The sequence below is a fragment of the Kwoniella europaea genome, chromosome 1 (assembly GCF_036810445.1).
Source record: "Kwoniella europaea PYCC6329 chromosome 1, complete sequence".
NCBI classification, from domain to species: Eukaryota; Fungi; Basidiomycota; class Tremellomycetes; order Tremellales; family Cryptococcaceae; genus Kwoniella; species Kwoniella europaea.
In genome coordinates, this window is record NC_089487.1 from 5,843,403 (window position 1) to 5,861,023 (window position 17,621).

The following is a 17,621-nucleotide window of genomic DNA, read 5'->3' on the forward strand; positions in this document are numbered from 1 at the left end:
CACAGCCAAGTGATGATGACGATGATGAGATTACAAGATGAAGATGGAAGCGACAAGGGATGAAAGATAGAAAGTGAGAGCAGAGTGGCTTGTTGATCCTAACCTCTTGATCGTTCAACATTACACCTTCAGGGTAAATCCACCATCCCGTTCCTGAATCAACCCAAATGCGCAACGGACATGGGGGGCATCTCCGTGGTGATCGATAGTAAATCTTGAGCTCAGTTTGATTTTGATTTTTTCAAGATCCACCTATTTTCAAGCACGCTTTGATCACTTTATACGCATAAACCACCACATATCGTCTTAATCATTTATACCTCATTCGAGTACAATCAAGTCATTATGTCAGACAACAACGCCGAAGCATCCTCCTCCACGTCCACCACCCCAGTGACCGTCTCAGTAGCGGCATCTCGTAACGGTCGAACACCCGGTAAAGCACACAAGGGCGAGAAGACAGCCTTGAAACGAAGTTACATCTCCCAATCTATCAAGACGCCATTCGAGAAGAGGAGGGAGAAAGACAGGCAGCAGGAAGCTATGAAAGCTGTTGAGAAGGAATTGAAGGATGATAAACAGGCCGAGAAGGATAGGTGCGTATTCCTATACTCCCCTTGTTACCTTTTCCTAAACTGACATGAATACCATGATTTTGTAATACTGATGAATGAAACTATCTGATCTGGGATGGCAGGAAAGTGGCAGTCATCAAGGAAAGAAGAGAACGAGCAGCAGAAAAGCAGAGAATGGAAGATATGAAAGCTAAGATGAGTGCGAAGAAGTTGCAAAGGATGAAAAAGGTGAGTGATCCTGATACTGTCATTGTATCGAATGATCCTCAAAATGGAGGTCTGTGTGATTCGATCACTTGTGCTGACACTATCATCTGCCGCAGAGACAAGGAAGAACCAAGAAGATCAACGGATAGATATCCATGGCATAACCTCTGCCACCTGTTGCTATCTACCGACTTCTTCTGCCGCTTTATTGGTAGATGGATATAACTGGGAATGTATTATATATGTACACTATGCATCACGATAAACCTAGAAGCCCAATAGTACAATGACGAGGAGAGCTTTGAGATGTCCTAGCGAGGGGGGTGGAGATGGTGCTTCCAAATCGGTATCATTTGATCTATGTCCAGTGTATATAGAAAAATCCATCAGTTGTTTCATCTTACTTCGAGATTCAAGATCATGCCAGACTCACCAGGTATGATAAGCAACAACCCCAATATCGTAAAGCCAAACATCACCAATCCAATACAAACGAATATCAACCCTGGATATTTGAATCTCCAATTCATTCGTTCATATTGTATATTCTCCACTTCATCTCCCAGATTGTGATACGAATGATGGTAATGTCCAATCGTTAAGGGGGTTTCCTGATGATTTCCATGTTGATGTGGATGTGAAAGTGGTTTTGAATTCAGAGTTTGTTTGGCGGATTGATAGGTTATAACCAATTTGACTTTCTGCAGATCCTGTGTAGGAGGTGGTATGAGTATACTCAGTCCTCTTGCTCGTGATTTACGAGTTGTCCTCTGTCGGGGTGTAGGTAGCTTTTCGGACGATGAGGCTAAGGGAGAGGTATCAAGCAGGGGTTCCAAGGGAGCAGGTGGAATGTTCATCAGTGAGTACAATGGCGTCTTGCTCAGGAGGTAATTCGATCGAGTTGACATGATTGATCAGTATTCAGAGGGCTTTGGATGAATCGTGGATATGGAAAAGCAAGAAACAGTCCTTCTTGTTAGTATTGTATCTTCACCTGAAAGGGGAAGGGAATATCGTGCTTGTATAGCGACCGCAACGTACGCAGGTCCGGACCATCTTAGTTTTAGTACTGTATCGAAGATACACTGTGTGTCGTGTGAAGATCACAAGGATGTCAAAATTATCGCGCACCACCTAACGCTTGGACACGGCAGTCAAGATGACTATATGATGTTCCTGACACGACAAATGCGAGCCGGAAGGTCTTCAGTTGTCTATACCTCTACCATGTGGGATGGAAACATGTTGTGACAAATGTATGACCACTTTTGGTGCTAAGAAGACTCATGTACCGACGTCGATGTTCTTGTGACAGGGCCAGCATTCCATAGGTCCTAATTCCATTGCACCATTGCCACTCCATACTTATGATAGATCAGATCTGTCAGTATTGTAAGTACTAGCATAAGGAAATTACCACATCGCACTCCTACCCGAACACCCCTCGGAGCTCCTCTGCATTGATCAATACCAACGCACGAACCCCTCTATTCCAGAGAATCGGTACGAGTACGACCATATCCCCAACCAATAGCTCAATGTGGGTTCGGTGAATTCCAGCTTTTGCAAGCAAAGAATTTAGGCCTAGATCTGTTTTGTTTAATGAGAGACCACGGGAAGGGTCAGGCGGTCAGGTCCTTACGTTATCTGTCTGAGGATGGTTTACGCCATTGACGTGCGTCATTTTGCCAAACCCGTTACTGCCGTACTGATGGAAAAAATCTTTTGTGTTCTGTTGGTGGCATGTACATAACATGATACGATATGTAGTGCGGGTATTGCAGAAGATGGGTTCGGCATACAAGAAGGATGATCGACATGCCGATTGTTCAACCTACTATGGAAGTTGAGTGAAGGAGGTACGCAGCGGTATGAGTAGGATAGGAATCTAGGGAAAACAGATCGTAGTGCAGTAGTTTCATACGTCTCGTAAGTATTCAAGGTATACTGAAAACTATCCCGATCTTTCAGCTGGTTAGTCTGTCTTACCTGCCTTGGCGGGACTTTGCCGCTAGTGTGGAGATTGGAATACACTCCGCATCGATACATAATCGAACTTGCTTCTACATCTTCTCCAGCTTACTAGTATGCATTCCGTCGGCAATGGTCAAGTATGGGATTACCAGGGCAAAATGACTAGACAAGGTTATTCATCAACCCTTGACAAAGGGAATGGAATATGAGACTTTCACCCAAATCAGTGGATGTGGCGTCTATGCGCATAAAGGAATGGTATCGGACAATTCCTCTGTTCGTACGTTCATAATGTAGATGCGTCCGAATAGGCATACCTTTATTAAATAACGATTCCTATGATCATATACGTGCTCACGTAATTATGTTTAAACTAGCAGGCAATGCTTACTCGTAGGTGAATCGTAAGATTTGGACAGGTATTGGGGAATATCACGAAATTAACCTTTTTTCCCAAAACTTGTACTTGGTTCTTCTGGTAAGACGATTTTGCATCTGGAACGTATGCACCCAAGCATAGCTAGTAAAGTGTATCCATAGCATAGAGATCTTTATAATATCGTTAACACATACATCAGTCTATATAATTTCGTATAACCGGCCGCCTACCTGCAACGACGAAAAATCAGTTCGGTGAAAATCGCGTTTCGGTTGTCTCAGGTTTTTCCCACACTCACACTCACACTCACACTCACACTCACACTCGAAGATACGTACTTCAGCTTCGCTGCTACAAGGCAACGTCGGGGTCAACAAGATATACGGATAGTTGAGAAAGTCAAGCAGTGTGAGGTTATAAAGAAGGATTAGAAGAGAATCTTTAGAAGAGATCGAAGCAGAAATTTGAATCCGACTCAACTTATACAAATCTTCTTCAACCCGACCTCATCTACCTTTAGTCATAAAATCAAGATCTACCTACTCCTATCCCGAATAGAACAATAGACCAGTGAACAGCGGCGACAGGCACCTATCCTTCACACGCTATATCTATAGCTAAGTATCTCTCGCAGACTTATCAGCAATTGGGTTTTTTTTATAGCACCTCATCTTCTCCCGCCGGCTTTCACCGATCTATCAGCACACTGTACAAAGAAAGGCAGACATCATCGCCAAGTCAGTCGCAGACTATACTTTCCCACGCAAAAAATTCGTTATCAATCATCGTATATCTGCTTGCATCATCACCATTCAGCAATAGCAACAACTAGGAAATCTCCGTGAGAAACTCCACTTAAAGGAACGGCCGAACAGCTTTTGTTTGATACTCGAGTACGCAATCAAGACTGGAGAAGCGTGGGGATTAACAATAGTATTTACACGATTGTGGATGATTAATTGACAGGAAAGAAAGCTATACATACAATCAACGATACCGACATGATGTTTTGTCATTATCATTATAATTACTAGCCTCTCAACAACATCTTTACTTTGATCAAGAATCGAAGACCATTCACGAGAATCGATTGAATAAGAATAAAAGATAAAAGAACGGAAGTGAAATTGAGATTGAGATTGGAATTGGAATTGGAATTCGAATTGAAACATCCGTTTATATCTGTAAGTTTCACCCCACCTAGACATTCCCCAGTCCAAATTTCAATTCAAACCCCCCTCTCCCCATCTCATCTCCACACACCAATTCAGATACATCAACAACGCCAACGCCGATTCTCCTTCTTTGGTCAGTTGTTGATAATTTTTCATATTGGTATTCAGACGAAACCTCTCGGTGATACCTCATACAATTCCATCTTCGTCTCTTCACGAACTAGTAATCCACCGACAACAACAAGTTGGGATACTGCGCTTTGGGCATTGGACATATTAGAAGGACAGATCATAAGGTCTAGTCTAGAATATCTTGGGTAACTGTTGGATAGTTGAGATTCAGATCAGATCATCGACAGAATAAGGTGAGTGATAGTAACTTACCGATCCAGCTATTTCTGAGAATACTCTTTTCCATGCGATTTCCTTCTATTTGTTTCTGAATGAAACCTCTTCGTGTTCTTGTTTCCTTTCTCGGATCGTTGGGGTTGGACGCGGTGGGGTACCTCTTGAGAGCGTTTGGGATCTTCACTACTTGCCCCCTCCTTGTTTTTCCTCCTTTTACTTCTTTTCAACTTCTCATTATCGCTACCTATCTGATTATCATCGTTATCCCCTTGCATCGCATCATTACTTTCGTTTAATATCATCACCATCCTTGAAATTATACATCCACGGTGCTGGTCATCATTTCTTTCGAAACGCGTCGGAGAGTAAAGAGAAGATTGAAAACCTCAATCAACCTTATTATCCTCCATATGGACACGAATACCCCACATTTCATTTGAATCCACATCACTCAACGCTGGACGCTCTTTTGATATCTTACATCATCTCTTGTCGAACTTTAAAAACCATAAATCAGAGGTCCCCACTTATAACATTGACTTACGACTCCATTCTCCCTTCTCCCCCATCAGATCTCAAGCATAAATAACCTTGGTTACATCTTATTGTTTTCCTTTTATTTTCGTACTTGATTAACATACCATCGCAACATTCCAACAAATAACACGTGTCTGTATGTTTTTTTCCGCTTCTCTCACTCCCGTGATCGTCGCCTTCTTGAACCTCGTTTCATACTATCTACCATCTCAATGTTTCATACTTACTCTCTCCATTGTGTACCGACCTCCCTGTCTTGTTCAGCTGATCTGATCCATCAATAATTGCGATTGATTAGCTGCTCGATACGACACAATATTCTCCTCGCCCTATCTCCACGGATCTCGCTGTTCTCGGAGTTGTGGTTGGTGTTCGTTTAATTACTTTGCGGTGTGTGCTTCTCTCCGGTCTTGAAATAGAGTCCGAAGCTATAAACCCTACCGTTGATCGATATCCTTTGATCTATGATCGTGTTAAAGGGGTACCTTTGGCCTCGACCTGGGTATATTGGGCTGTCTGTGCACCATCAATCATACACAAACATCTACACAACCACCTTATCCTTTACGCGTGTTATGTTTTGGATAGACGCACGAGCCCATCCTCTTCCCCATTCCCACCATTCGTCTGATCATCTACGTCACTCTTCTTGTATTTGTTTATTTTCCCCCCTTAATTCCCTATTTCACCATCAACTTTGTTTTCTCATCTTGACAACATATACTCAAAACACCATAAACAGAAACTCGAGCTGACTAATACTTTCTTCTTTTCTCTTATCTTTCATCTTCAACTTTCTCTGCTCAACATTTCCGACATGGCTTGATATACTGTATAATACTCAATACGACAACGACGACAACGATACGACTACAACCTTCCATGATATACCACCGACCCTTGTTCCGCAAAACAGCTATCAAACGGTCAAAAAGAACTTTGTGGATTGCTGAATTGTAAAATTACCAAGAGTAAGTATCATCTCTTGCTTCTCTTTTGCCCCATCAATCTTCCCATGGGGAACCAGACGGCTTTTTCCAGCTTGTTTTTTCGATTGTCTTGGTATCTTGTCGTCTTCCCCCTTCGAGTCTTGCGAGATGCTTCTTTCAACTTCGCAACATTTCCCACGCACAGACTTTTTGTTTCTTCAACCTTCTCTTCTCACATATCCAGACAAACGCCTCCATCATCATCTGATCAAGAGTCTACACAACCACTCCACTGGCTACATCTCATCTCTTATTCCTATTTTTCACTCATCATTCAATGAACCTTTCTTTCTCCTTTTCCCCTTTGCCCCGACATAGGTGGGCGCACCGCCTATGTTGATATTCCTCCCACGTACCACTTACTAGATCCATATGATCGTGTGCTAGCTTTGTTGGTCACCAAGCCGACAGAACCGCCGATCAAACTTTGTTAAAGTCAGTTGTATATCTCTGTATATCTAAACTTCTTTTCTCCTTTTCTTATCAAACCCGACATGCTCCGTTGAATGGCATTTCCATACTCCCATCTTCCTTTCTCATACTATAATTGTCTTTTCCACTCTCCCTTTGATCATTTATTTCGTCTTTCTCGTTCTTCACATTGTTTCCTTTCATTATTCGACTCAGATCGTATTAGTCTAGAAAAACCATCACCACCGCCTCCTCCTTTCTTGCTTGCCCCGTAAGGGGTGACTCATTCGTCATACGAGCAGATTGCGACAATTGCCTTGTCTTCTCACTGTAACTTCTTGGGGTATGTTTTCGCCATTGTCTGATGTCTTGTGATCTCTCACTCGAGGTACTATCTGTTGGAATCGCGTTTCCTTCTCATCTTGCCAAAAGCACCTGACTCTTGTCTCTTGCATCTTCGTATTCCTACGTCTTCTTTGAACCGTCATGATCACTATTCTCCTTACAAAGCCTGATTCTTCGTCCGTCTTCTTTCTTGTGCACACTCTTGCTTCCGATATCCCATACTCCATTCCTTTTCCCCTCAACATCATCTCAGTACACCTGAACGTTTTAGGCTGACTTGATTTCTTCCTCTCTCACAGTACCGAAGAGATCATCATGCCATACGCTGAGCCAACACATTCGCCTATGGCCTCTCCTGTCAAGGAGAGCCCCTTCCACTTCCACCGCAAAGGTCACCACACTCCACCGAAACACATTGAGGACATCGACTATGGTGTGGGTTCCTCCTCTGGACCCATGCCTGGTATCCCTCGTCGGAACTCAAGCCACTCTGGTTCATCTACGCCCCGTCGAGGGATGTTCGACACTATATCGAAAGCCACCCACGCTATCAGTTCACAAACATTTCCCATCTCACGACCGATGGAAGGTTTACCCCGAAGATCACCGTCATCCTCTGGACCCAGTTCGCACTCAGTGTCAGGCCTACCGCCCGCTGAGAGCAGCTCGTTGGGCCTCAAACTCCATCCCAGTCCTGTCAAATCGCCACTCCTGCATCGAGCTGTCCGAGACTCGATGACCTCGAACTCCACTGCCGATTCGTCACTCCCCTCGACACCCAGCAATCCACATGTCACTCTTCCTGTTCACATACACGACCCTTCCAAGAATGGTGAATCATCGGTTCCCTTCCCCGCCTTCGACCCAGAGTTCAAACCACCTCCGCGATCGTCGGCATCTCGGGGTCTTCTCTCACCAAACAGCAGACCAACTTTAGCCAGCATGAGAAGATCCTCCGCTGGTCACGTCAGAGGTGGTCAGAATTCTACTGGTTCCCTTCAGATAACCTTCCCACCACCGGTGTCACACTCGGATGATTCTTCATCATTAATAGGTGGTAGCTCAACAATGCTTCGACCAATCAATATGATCCGAAAGAAGAGTGGTGAAATAGTGAAACCTTCTCTCAAACAACGATCAATGTCAACACCCGATCTCACTCGTCAAGCACATGAATCTCCTACCGATGAACACGATAGTCCTCGTGGATTCGGTGAAGAGCGATCGAAGAGTGTGAGATTTGCGGATGCTAGTGAAGGAGATGCCAAAGCTCTAGAGAGTGTGGTGCTGTTCCTCAGAGAACAGAAGGTCACAGCTGTAGGAAAAGCTGCAGATCCCGAAAATGCTGCTTACACCGAGACTGAAACGGAGAACGATACCGATACGGACTTTGTTCAATTCCGAACTAGAAGAAATGCAGCTGCTAAAGCGGCGGATGAAAATCAAATAATCATGGAAGGTGCTAGTAGGATACCTAGGAAGAGAACCGATTTCTCACCTGACGCTAGAGGTAGTCTGGTAGGAGAGAATGTGCTGCTGGAAAGAATAGAGTTACAATCTGGTTTAGGGCCCTTATGTATGAGGGGAACGGCTGTCGTCAGAAACGTCGCTTTCCAGAAATGGGTTGCGGTCAGGTTCACACTTGATCATTGGCAGTGAGTTAACCTTTTTTCTTTATAATTCACCCTTGCTAACTTCGATACCTGTAGAACCGTTTCCGAAGTGTCTGGTACCCACGTCTGTCATATTCCAGCTGCTACCAGTGGTGATGAAGGATGGGATAGATTCAGTTTCTCTATCAAACTTGACGACTATAAGCGAAAACTTGATGAGCGTCAATTGATCCTTTGCGTCCATTATTCAGTTGAAGGTCAAGATTGGTGGGATTCGAACGATGGGATGAACTACAACTTCACCTTCAAGAAGCCCGCACCTCGTCGCAACACTCGGTCGTCTCTGCCTCCATCTTTAGGCGCCACATATACAACCGACGAGCAGCCTTCAGGTCTTCCAGGCTTGAGGAAGAGCAACGCTATTCCACCTTCAGCGAATATCAACAAAGCTTTTGGTGCTCCTTCGTCTGGTCCTGCATCTTGGGTATTCCCCAAACTGGCACAACGAATGAACGGTCAAGTCCAAACCCCATCTCGACCTGATTCACCGATGCAGACTCCACCTCCTAATTCATTCAAGCCTCCTGCTCCCCCTTCAACTCACGCTCACCTTACACTAGCCAAGTATTGTGCGCCTTCGCCTCCTCTGTCCCCAACCAAAGATGCGTCGCCCACAATGCCTCAAATCGTCAGTCCGGAATCGTATGATCCTGTAGACTTGCAGAGAAGGACCAGCATGAATGTCATCAATGGAAACTATGCCACACTAGTAGCTCCTGATATGGGTCATGAGCGAAGATCCAGTTGGAATGGTCAGAACAACAGTTGGGACTCATTTTCCCAAGCCATGGAGATTTCAGCTTCGCCCTCCAAATCCTCCAGTGGCGATGCCACCCCCACAGCCCATCGATCTCCCGAGGTCCCAAGAGATGATCAGAACTTGACTCCTGAACACAAACCTCTAACTCTCAAGAGGTCTACTGGTGATCTTAGAAGGCTCATGCACGATGCTGAGAACGCTGATCTGGGTCTCATGACTCCTCCATCGTCAAATCTTTCTTCGCCACCTACGCCAACCCACACCGGTCTCCCAGCCGTCCCGATGTCACCTGCACCATCAGCTTCAACTGGCGAATCTTCTCCAGTAGAAACTATGAGCAACGAGTCGACGCCCGATCTGGCTTCTTTGTCAATTGAGATTGACCCAAAGCAGAAAGATCAAAAGAAAATGTTGGATAACAGTTATCAGGAATTTGTAAGTTAGAAAAGTATAGTGAACCCGGTAAGCTTGACTAACTTTTATACTCATCCCATCTCATAGCTGGACAAATTCTGTTTCTTCCAATCACCTCGAATGACACCTGTTGAGCTTGAACCAGTTTACAGTCGACCATCTTTCGTGCCCTCGAAAGGCGACAATTCACCCAACGGATTCCCCTTCTATGAAACTGGTAGTAATGGTCACAATTCACCTCGAAATACGCCTACGCCTACGAGACAGTACAACTCGGCTCAAGATGCCTTCAGTTTCAACGCTACTGCCCGACCCTCCTGCACTGGTCATAACCAACAACAACAGAAGCAGAACTCTGATGTATCATCTCCGACTAACCCTCTCGGTCATTTGGCTCCTGGTTTCCACGCTTCACCGGCTGATACGAGAGCTTGGGCACAACAAATCCACAGTAATACTGCTTCACCTTCGCTCACTGCGGCGAAGTAAAACTTCTCATCAACACGAATCTTTGGATTCTACCATTTGATTGGATAGTCATCATATCGCTATCTCATTAATCCCTTTTTTAGCATCGTCATGCTTGTATCTTAGAAAATCCTTTGCATATCGTATATTCGCATCTCCGTTCCTGTTACCTGTCTTCTCTTTATTCGCCATCTTCACGTTGTTATATAGATTCCACCCTCCCCTGATTTATACTTTCCCATTGTTTCCACTTTCTGAATATAGATTCGTCTGTCATTGTGACTCGTTAATTTCCATCATGATAATACCCAGCTAACCATGTCGGTCTGTTTGTTTCTTATCTCTTTCCTCTCTCATGTACTTTCGCTTGGACTTGTTAAACAACACATGTACACGAAGTGATGTAGCTCATGTTCCTTTTTGGTCTCATCGTATCTTGTACATATCTCTTTTTTCATCCTTATATAGATTATTGATCATTATCATCATCATCGTCATCGTCATTGTAGAAATCTTCTTCCTTGAATAACAAACTGAAAACACTAGATGTGTATATTCTGTTAATTGATATCGAGGAATGAATAAATTGAAATGAAATGAATAGCTGTCTTCCCACATGTTCTCGTGCGCGATGTTTTATACGGTCGAATATATCAGAATCAAAGAACGGAGTTCAGAAGGCATGGTCTGCGAAGATTGAACGAAAGATGGTAGATGTGTATACATATGCTATACAGACGTTATCAGAATATTATAATAAGTCAACCCGATTCTCTGATTTATACTGATTTGTTGGTGTGATAAGATGATGCGATCATCGTTGAGTTTGGGCACTGCAACTTAAAAGTCCATTGTCTCTTCTCGAATTACCTAGCCCTGAAATTACCTGTAGATCCTTCTCTTTCTTGAACTTCAATTTTGCCCTCAATACTTTCACCTGTGATTCCATCTTGTGCCACTGCTAATCTTTGCCCTCTTTCCTGTATATCTTTGACCCCTCTTCCTCATGTTCCACTATCCAAGCTGATGCACCTCGACATAATTGAAAGTTATCCCATTTCTCTTGTTCGGTTGCAGGGCCAAAATGAGTTGTCGAAGTAGGATCATCAAAAATAGCGTCTCCCAGCAAGTTTAGACTGCTCGACCAGCCTTTTGAGTACTCGTATGATGATAATCCAAACGTCTGCATGGTCAACGGTTGCGACAAGTTTGGCGGGACCGAGATGGCTCTTCTCTAAAGACACGTCAACCTGATGCCACAAGTTAATGTTTAGTTTCATTATGTGATGTACACAGTGGTTCTGAAATAATCACTCACACGACCGTTATCGCCCTTTTCACATTTTACAATAGAATGAGTGTATGGCTCGTCTCTCGTCATACCGATATATATGTGGCCATTTTTTCATCGAAAATCCCAATGGTGTATTTGTAATCGCTAACAGCACGAAAATTGCAGCCGGACCAGCCCCAATAGAAGAAGCATTCGGCAAGATCGGGATGCCGTTGTAGACGATCGATTGAAAGGGAAGTAAGTAACACTCGTTGAATGATTTCCCCAGAATAGAGTCCATTTCTCCAGGACTCTAGACCTTCGAACGCAGTGTTCCAAAACCTAGGTAGATGGGGAGTCAAATGATCGGTTGAAGTGAGTTCTGGGTTATCCCAAGCAACCTGTTGGATGGGATGGAAAAGGAATCCGTCGTCCACCGGATTTTCCCGTTCATTGGTCTTGATAGGTGGAGAAGTTGGGCCTGGGGGTTGAATGCTGGTAGCATCTTCAACTTCAGATATATCTTTTCCCCCAGGTGATCGAGGGGAAATGGCTGGATGGTGGAGTTGACATTGGTCGGCACTCGACTATTCGAGATATGAGAAGGCTCAGCCGTCTATATTCTTTTTCATACTATGATTCACTCACGGATGAATCGGATGTATTGCAGTTTCTGGGACCTTCGAGAATCTGTTCTGCACCACGAACAAGATCCTTGGCTTGTGCAAGGAAAGCAGTGATTTGCTTCATTTGCTCATCCTTATCATCACAGCTACTTGCTAGGTCTGAGCATCTCTTCAACATCTTCTCATTCTCCCGCTCCAAAGTTCCTTTCTCATCGGTAAGTCATTTCAAATGACTTTGGTGTTCTGCATTTTGACTTTCCAATTGCTTCTTCGCTGTTTGAACCCGAGTGATGAGATCACTTTCGTCCTTTTCTAGCTGTTTGAGCTTCTCTTCTAGCTTGAATACCCTTAGCTTTTTCTTCTTCAATAGATTGTCGATGCATTTCTGCTTGGTGAGCCATATCATTCTTGAGATTCTGAATTTCTTCTACACAATTGTGATGATGAAGTTGCAAAAGATCTTCTAACTCCTTGATTTTGTCTTCTTTAAGTTTACGTTCGTTGTCTAGTTCTATGATCTTGTTTTCTTCATCCTCAACTTCTGACCTTAGCTTCTTGTTTTCATCCTTTAGATCTCCATTGGTCCTCCTGAGATTAGCATTTTGAGTTTCAACTTTCTTGCTCTCGGTTTCCAATTTTTTGACCTTGTCTTTAAGCAACTTGATGTGATCTTGCTGATTCGCACTGTCCGTAGAGGAAGTTTGGATGATGACGGTTTGGCTAACGGGTTGTGGTATGACTTGGTCTGCCATGATGCTAATGGGTGGGAGATGGTGGCCAAAGAAGCTTGGATTCAGAGTGGTGAGGGAGCTGAGTGGAACGATAGCCGATTACTGAGACAGGTAGGTGAAGGATGAATAAAGCGATTTTTGTGGATTCTTGAGACGATGTATGGAAAGTCAGAGACTAGTAAGGTTAAATTGCTGTGAACAGCTTTATAAGCTTTGACTGGTTCACGCATTGTTTACTTTTGATGGGGAAATGATCATTCAACGTTGGAGTGGTCCAGACTGACCCATCGTGTGTAGGGCGTAATCATCAAAAATGGACCAAGAATCACCAATCGGGTTTCGGATCATCCGCCCTCTGTCAGCACATCCCGTTCATCCATTGACCGAAGCTTTGTCAGTACAGTGGTATACCTTCGAGCTAGCTGAGTCATTGTTCTATGATCATCGTGTGCCTTCGGTCTGTCCATGTGCGAAAGAGAATATCGTCATTCACCTATCGACACCCAACCTACAGTACTTGTTTATCGCCTGATCGCTCGGACGAATGTGGCACTTGCATCATGTCGAACCGGAACCCAACCCTAAATTTCATGTCCAAGTGATGATGGTTATGGTCAACCTTATTTCACTTGACATCACCAACTCGTATCCCTCACTCTCTCCAGGATGACATACTACTTCCCCAGGTCATTCCACCGACCCTTGCAGAGAGCGATATGATCCGGCCGGGGCACCTTCTCCACTATCCTCCTGTCAAGCGATATAGTACGTTCAAGTCAACCCCGCGCAGACGTCGTAAGACATTCTTGAACTATGTTTCCAATTACCTCTGAACATGTGCACTGGATTCCGGGTGGCCAATTCAGAGGTATATATATCTACGAGTTTCTGCAAGATCCCACTTTGCATTTCTCTTTCTTTACTTTGATATATCACTTGAGACACATAACACATACATAACATAGTCATCTAGTCTAACCTCATCACTCGGATCAGCCCTCGACATCTACTATTACTATCAAGATGACGGCCACGGCTCAATCATTCGCCACTCCCCCTCGATACCAACTAAGCGATGTGCAACCGGCCGAGTCTTCCAACTATCCAACCTCAACCACAACCACAACCGGTAAATCAACTCGAACTCAACCTGGAGAACTGATGTACCGAATGATCTCCAACATGGGCTATCCCGCCACTCACCAACCTGCACCAGCTTCACCTGCCTCATCCGCTTCCAAGATGGCCAACACCGATGTTACCTTATATCTCAACACCCCTGACAAGCTTATGAGCTGGTGGAGTCAACGACCTTCCTTGTCCACCACGGAACCTCAAACCTATAGACATTTGGAACTTTCCTTCGATTTGAAATGGTTCCGAACCCATCCTAAACTATTCACCAAGATCTTCACTTCACCCTATTCGACCAAGAACGTTCCACTCGCACATCTCCATTCGGTCAGACTCACAACGAGGGGTGTGAACTTCTTTATGCTCGATCAAAAACCTATCATCGATCAAAAAGGTATTGAACAATATACCGAACGACTAGCTATCACCTTACATCACACGCTCAGTGTATTACTACGAGTACTTGTAGACCAAGATGGACCTCAAAATTTCACCTGGGTGGATGGGAATAACCAATTTTTGAAGGTTTATAATAAGATTAGAGGTAATTCGAGTAAAGTGAAGTTGACGAAGAATCAAACCCCAACCGGACTTCATCGTTGGATTAATACTTCTACTTGGTATTTTCCCTATCTTATTAGACCTACTTGGTATTTCAATGGGAGCGGAAAAGATGAAGAAGAGAAGGCACCTATTAAGTATATGAGTATTCCCGCAGAGGGTTTACATAAGTACATTAAAGGAGTCACGATGAATACTATCATTGGGGATATCATCAGAAACGAAGAAGAAGGTGAAGAAGCAATTATCGAAATTAGGGGTAAGATCCCTCGAGGGAAAGAAAAATATGTAAAGGAGCTGAAAGAAACGTTGAGAATTGTCGATGAGAAAGGGATAATCGTTTTGGTTTTCGTCAATGAGAAGGAGTTGTAAATTGAAGAGAGAAGCAAAAAAAAGATGATGGACTTGACTTTTGGGATTTTGGGATTAATATAAATCTTATTGTCTTTGGTTATGGCTTGCTAGCTCTTTATCTTATCATATTGTACTAGCTATTTCGTTTGCCTGAAAAGAAAAAGAAGAACTCATAAATCTGAAATACCAAAACAATGATAATAATCTTTTTGGTTATTTTGTATCGAAATGAAATTTATTCGAATAATTTTGATGCACTATACATTAGATAAACATGTATGACCTCTCTCTGAGCAGTCATCACTGTATAGCGTGCAATTTACAGCCTACTTCGAATAAATCCCACTTCCTTCCTCCGTCCACCAAATTCATCTCTCCACTTGATCCACCATTCGATTCCAACATGTTTATTCTCATCGCTTAAATCTTTCACTACTATCTCGAATGCGTTCCTAGTCAGATCCATCCTTTCTTCCGAGTTGTTGTCCGTGCTCATTATCACCTTGGCTAAATCATCTAGGTATGCGGGTAGATGGGCTGCATCGATATAAGGGGTAATTGCGACTCGTATATGCCTAATATCTGAATCTGGCGTAAGAGTCAATAGGGAGGAAAGGCATAATGTGGTAGATGTGGAAGAACGCTTCGAAGCTGATTCGACGATTAGAGGGAAGGCTTGGCGAAATTGTTCGGATGAGATGTGTTTTTGGGAATATTGCTATGGGGTAGTGGTTCAGGATTCATGAGTTATCTTCTCACCAAGTAGTGCAAAGAAAAACTCACCTTTATGAGGATATTGACATAGTTGGGTAATAGGGCATCGAGGAATGCTGCCTGAGCGTCGTCCCTAGCTAAACTTTCTGCTGAAGATTTCAATAGAGCAAGTAAGAGTGCATGAGAAGCTTCAAAACTTGATTTATGATCTGGCTTATAAACATGTCTACGGCCCATCTGTCAGCAAGCGCGTAGAATATAGGCTTTGATGATATAGCTTTACGTACCTTCCTGCAAGTGGTAGTAGCAGGTCTATTTCCTTTTTCCCCAGATGATGTATCAACTCTTCTCCCAAAGCCAATACATACCCTGCTTTAGCATCACTTAACTTTCCTTTTTGAAATAGTCTTTCGAATAGTGTGCTGACACCTTCATTACCACCAGGGCTCGATATTATGTCCAAAGAAGCATATAAGATCTTATGGTAATTATCGAATCCACCTTGACTTGCGTCTGTGAGATATGCGAAAGATCCGAGTGTTGTCAATAGATGAATTGCGATTTCTGCAGAAGAGAGGGGTTCGAGGACATTACGTTCAATTGGATTCGAGTTGTCGGGTTGAGAAAGGAGAATCTCAACAATCGTAGAGGCGACTGTGAGGAAAGAGAAAAATGTGGTTTTGTTTTGGAGCCATATTGGATTCTTATCTATGAGGATGTTGTCAGCTAGAATCATAGGCTTGACGCGCCTCAATGTGAGAAGCTCACCATCCTCCTTTTTCGTTCCAGCTACCCCTTCCCACCCCGATTCTAACCATTGAGCCTTATCCTGCATCTGTTCGCAAAAACTGATCATCCTCTCTTTAGCGTGCCGCTGATTTGATGGTCCACCTGAATGTAACACCTCAAAAGATCTTGCCAATGCCCTTGAGAGGTTGGGTACAGTTGTCTCTGAAGATAGAGAAAAGTGGTCGAGTTCTTGGTACAGATTGGATTCGATCTGAGAAGTCACAGTCTGATGTATCTATCAGATCCGCTGTGCTTTTGCTTTGTTCGTTTGTAAATCATCACTCACCTTGATATCGAGCGCCTGTAGCCTCTCCAAAGCTATATGAGGTATAACAGCAATCAAATCACCAATGTCTGGATCCGAGGAGCTTTCAAACTTCCCAGCCAATGATAGAACCATCATCTCCTCAAGCTTCATTCGGCCGTTCCCCCAATCTATCTCTGGCACATCATCTATTCCCTGCAACAATCCTATTCGCATCTGTATTGCGCCTGTACCATCTTGATCATCCGAAAGCGAGTCAAGCCAAGCACCCAGCCACTCCCTAGCTTTCCTTCTCCTTCTCGTCTCTTTGAAGTACACATCAGCTGTTTCCTGATGTATCTTGGATATTCTAGCAGGTATAGAAAGTCTGATGGCATTCCTAATATCTTCTGCTGAGATACCGTTGTGCGACCACAATGTAGGGGATGAAATGAGAGCTGAGATGAAGTCGTGCAGGTGAGGTGAGTCTAGCTGAGACAGGAAATGGGTGATTGCGCCTAGGAGGGTAGCTGGTGGTATGCTGATTGAGGTTGGGGATTGGAGGGTGGTGAGGAATTGGGGTAAGATGCTGAGGAGATCGGAGGTTGGAGGAGTCGAAGCTGAAGCAGCCGCTATCGAAGTCATGTTGGGCGTTCTAACTCCGAGTCGCTCTAAGATGAATCTCCTCGTCGTCAAGTGAATGTTCTGATGTTGCTGCTCGTTATCAGTTTGTTGTTGTTCATCACCATCCATCTCTTCGCCATGATCATGTCCGGTAAAAGTGGAACCGAAAGGATTGGTTGTCAGATTAAAGGGGTGACCCATATAAACCGCGTAAACACCTTCGAGATCGTCTGCCTAGATGCAGTCAACGAGGTCAACCTCGACTCATGCAAATAGAGTTATACTCTATATCAGCAGTGAACGAGAAACAACAGCT

The 17,621-nt window shown here is 43.9% G+C and overlaps 7 protein-coding genes across 7 annotated transcripts; 3 read left to right on the forward strand and 4 right to left on the reverse strand.

The window, feature by feature from the left end:
* Window positions 1-345: 345 nt before the first annotated feature.
* Window positions 346-931, forward strand: V865_002223 (uncharacterized protein; the record flags this gene model as incomplete). Its single annotated transcript, XM_066226027.1, has 3 exons — window positions 346-596; window positions 698-803; window positions 899-931. The coding sequence occupies 3 exons, from the start codon at window positions 346-348 to the stop codon at window positions 929-931; spliced, it is 390 nt and encodes a 129-aa protein (XP_066082124.1).
* A 118-nt stretch (window positions 932-1,049) lies between these two features.
* V865_002224 (uncharacterized protein) lies at window positions 1,050-1,690 on the reverse strand (the record flags this gene model as incomplete). Its single annotated transcript, XM_066226028.1, has 2 exons — window positions 1,050-1,117; window positions 1,216-1,690. 2 exons carry the CDS (start codon window positions 1,688-1,690, stop codon window positions 1,050-1,052), a joined length of 543 nt encoding a protein of 180 aa, XP_066082125.1.
* A 5,565-nt stretch (window positions 1,691-7,255) lies between these two features.
* V865_002225 (uncharacterized protein) lies at window positions 7,256-10,276 on the forward strand (the record flags this gene model as incomplete). Its single annotated transcript, XM_066226029.1, has 3 exons — window positions 7,256-8,595; window positions 8,650-9,808; window positions 9,875-10,276. 3 exons carry the CDS (start codon window positions 7,256-7,258, stop codon window positions 10,274-10,276), a joined length of 2,901 nt encoding a protein of 966 aa, XP_066082126.1.
* Window positions 10,277-11,216: 940 nt separating this feature from the next.
* Window positions 11,217-12,332, reverse strand: V865_002226 (uncharacterized protein; the record flags this gene model as incomplete). Its single annotated transcript, XM_066226030.1, has 3 exons — window positions 11,217-11,489; window positions 11,699-12,115; window positions 12,177-12,332. The coding sequence occupies 3 exons, from the start codon at window positions 12,330-12,332 to the stop codon at window positions 11,217-11,219; spliced, it is 846 nt and encodes a 281-aa protein (XP_066082127.1).
* Window positions 12,333-12,450: 118 nt separating this feature from the next.
* Window positions 12,451-12,906, reverse strand: V865_002227 (uncharacterized protein; the record flags this gene model as incomplete). The annotated part of the gene is made up of 1 exon (XM_066226031.1): window positions 12,451-12,906. The coding sequence occupies one exon, from the start codon at window positions 12,904-12,906 to the stop codon at window positions 12,451-12,453; it is 456 nt and encodes a 151-aa protein (XP_066082128.1).
* A 1,002-nt stretch (window positions 12,907-13,908) lies between these two features.
* V865_002228 (uncharacterized protein) lies at window positions 13,909-14,952 on the forward strand (the record flags this gene model as incomplete). The annotated part of the gene is made up of 1 exon (XM_066226032.1): window positions 13,909-14,952. One exon carries the CDS (start codon window positions 13,909-13,911, stop codon window positions 14,950-14,952), a length of 1,044 nt encoding a protein of 347 aa, XP_066082129.1.
* Window positions 14,953-15,253: 301 nt separating this feature from the next.
* On the reverse strand, window positions 15,254-17,326 carry V865_002229 (uncharacterized protein; the record flags this gene model as incomplete). The annotated part of the gene is made up of 5 exons (XM_066226033.1): window positions 15,254-15,652; window positions 15,718-15,874; window positions 15,936-16,356; window positions 16,417-16,663; window positions 16,724-17,326. 5 exons carry the CDS (start codon window positions 17,324-17,326, stop codon window positions 15,254-15,256), a joined length of 1,827 nt encoding a protein of 608 aa, XP_066082130.1.
* Window positions 17,327-17,621: the final 295 nt, after the last annotated feature.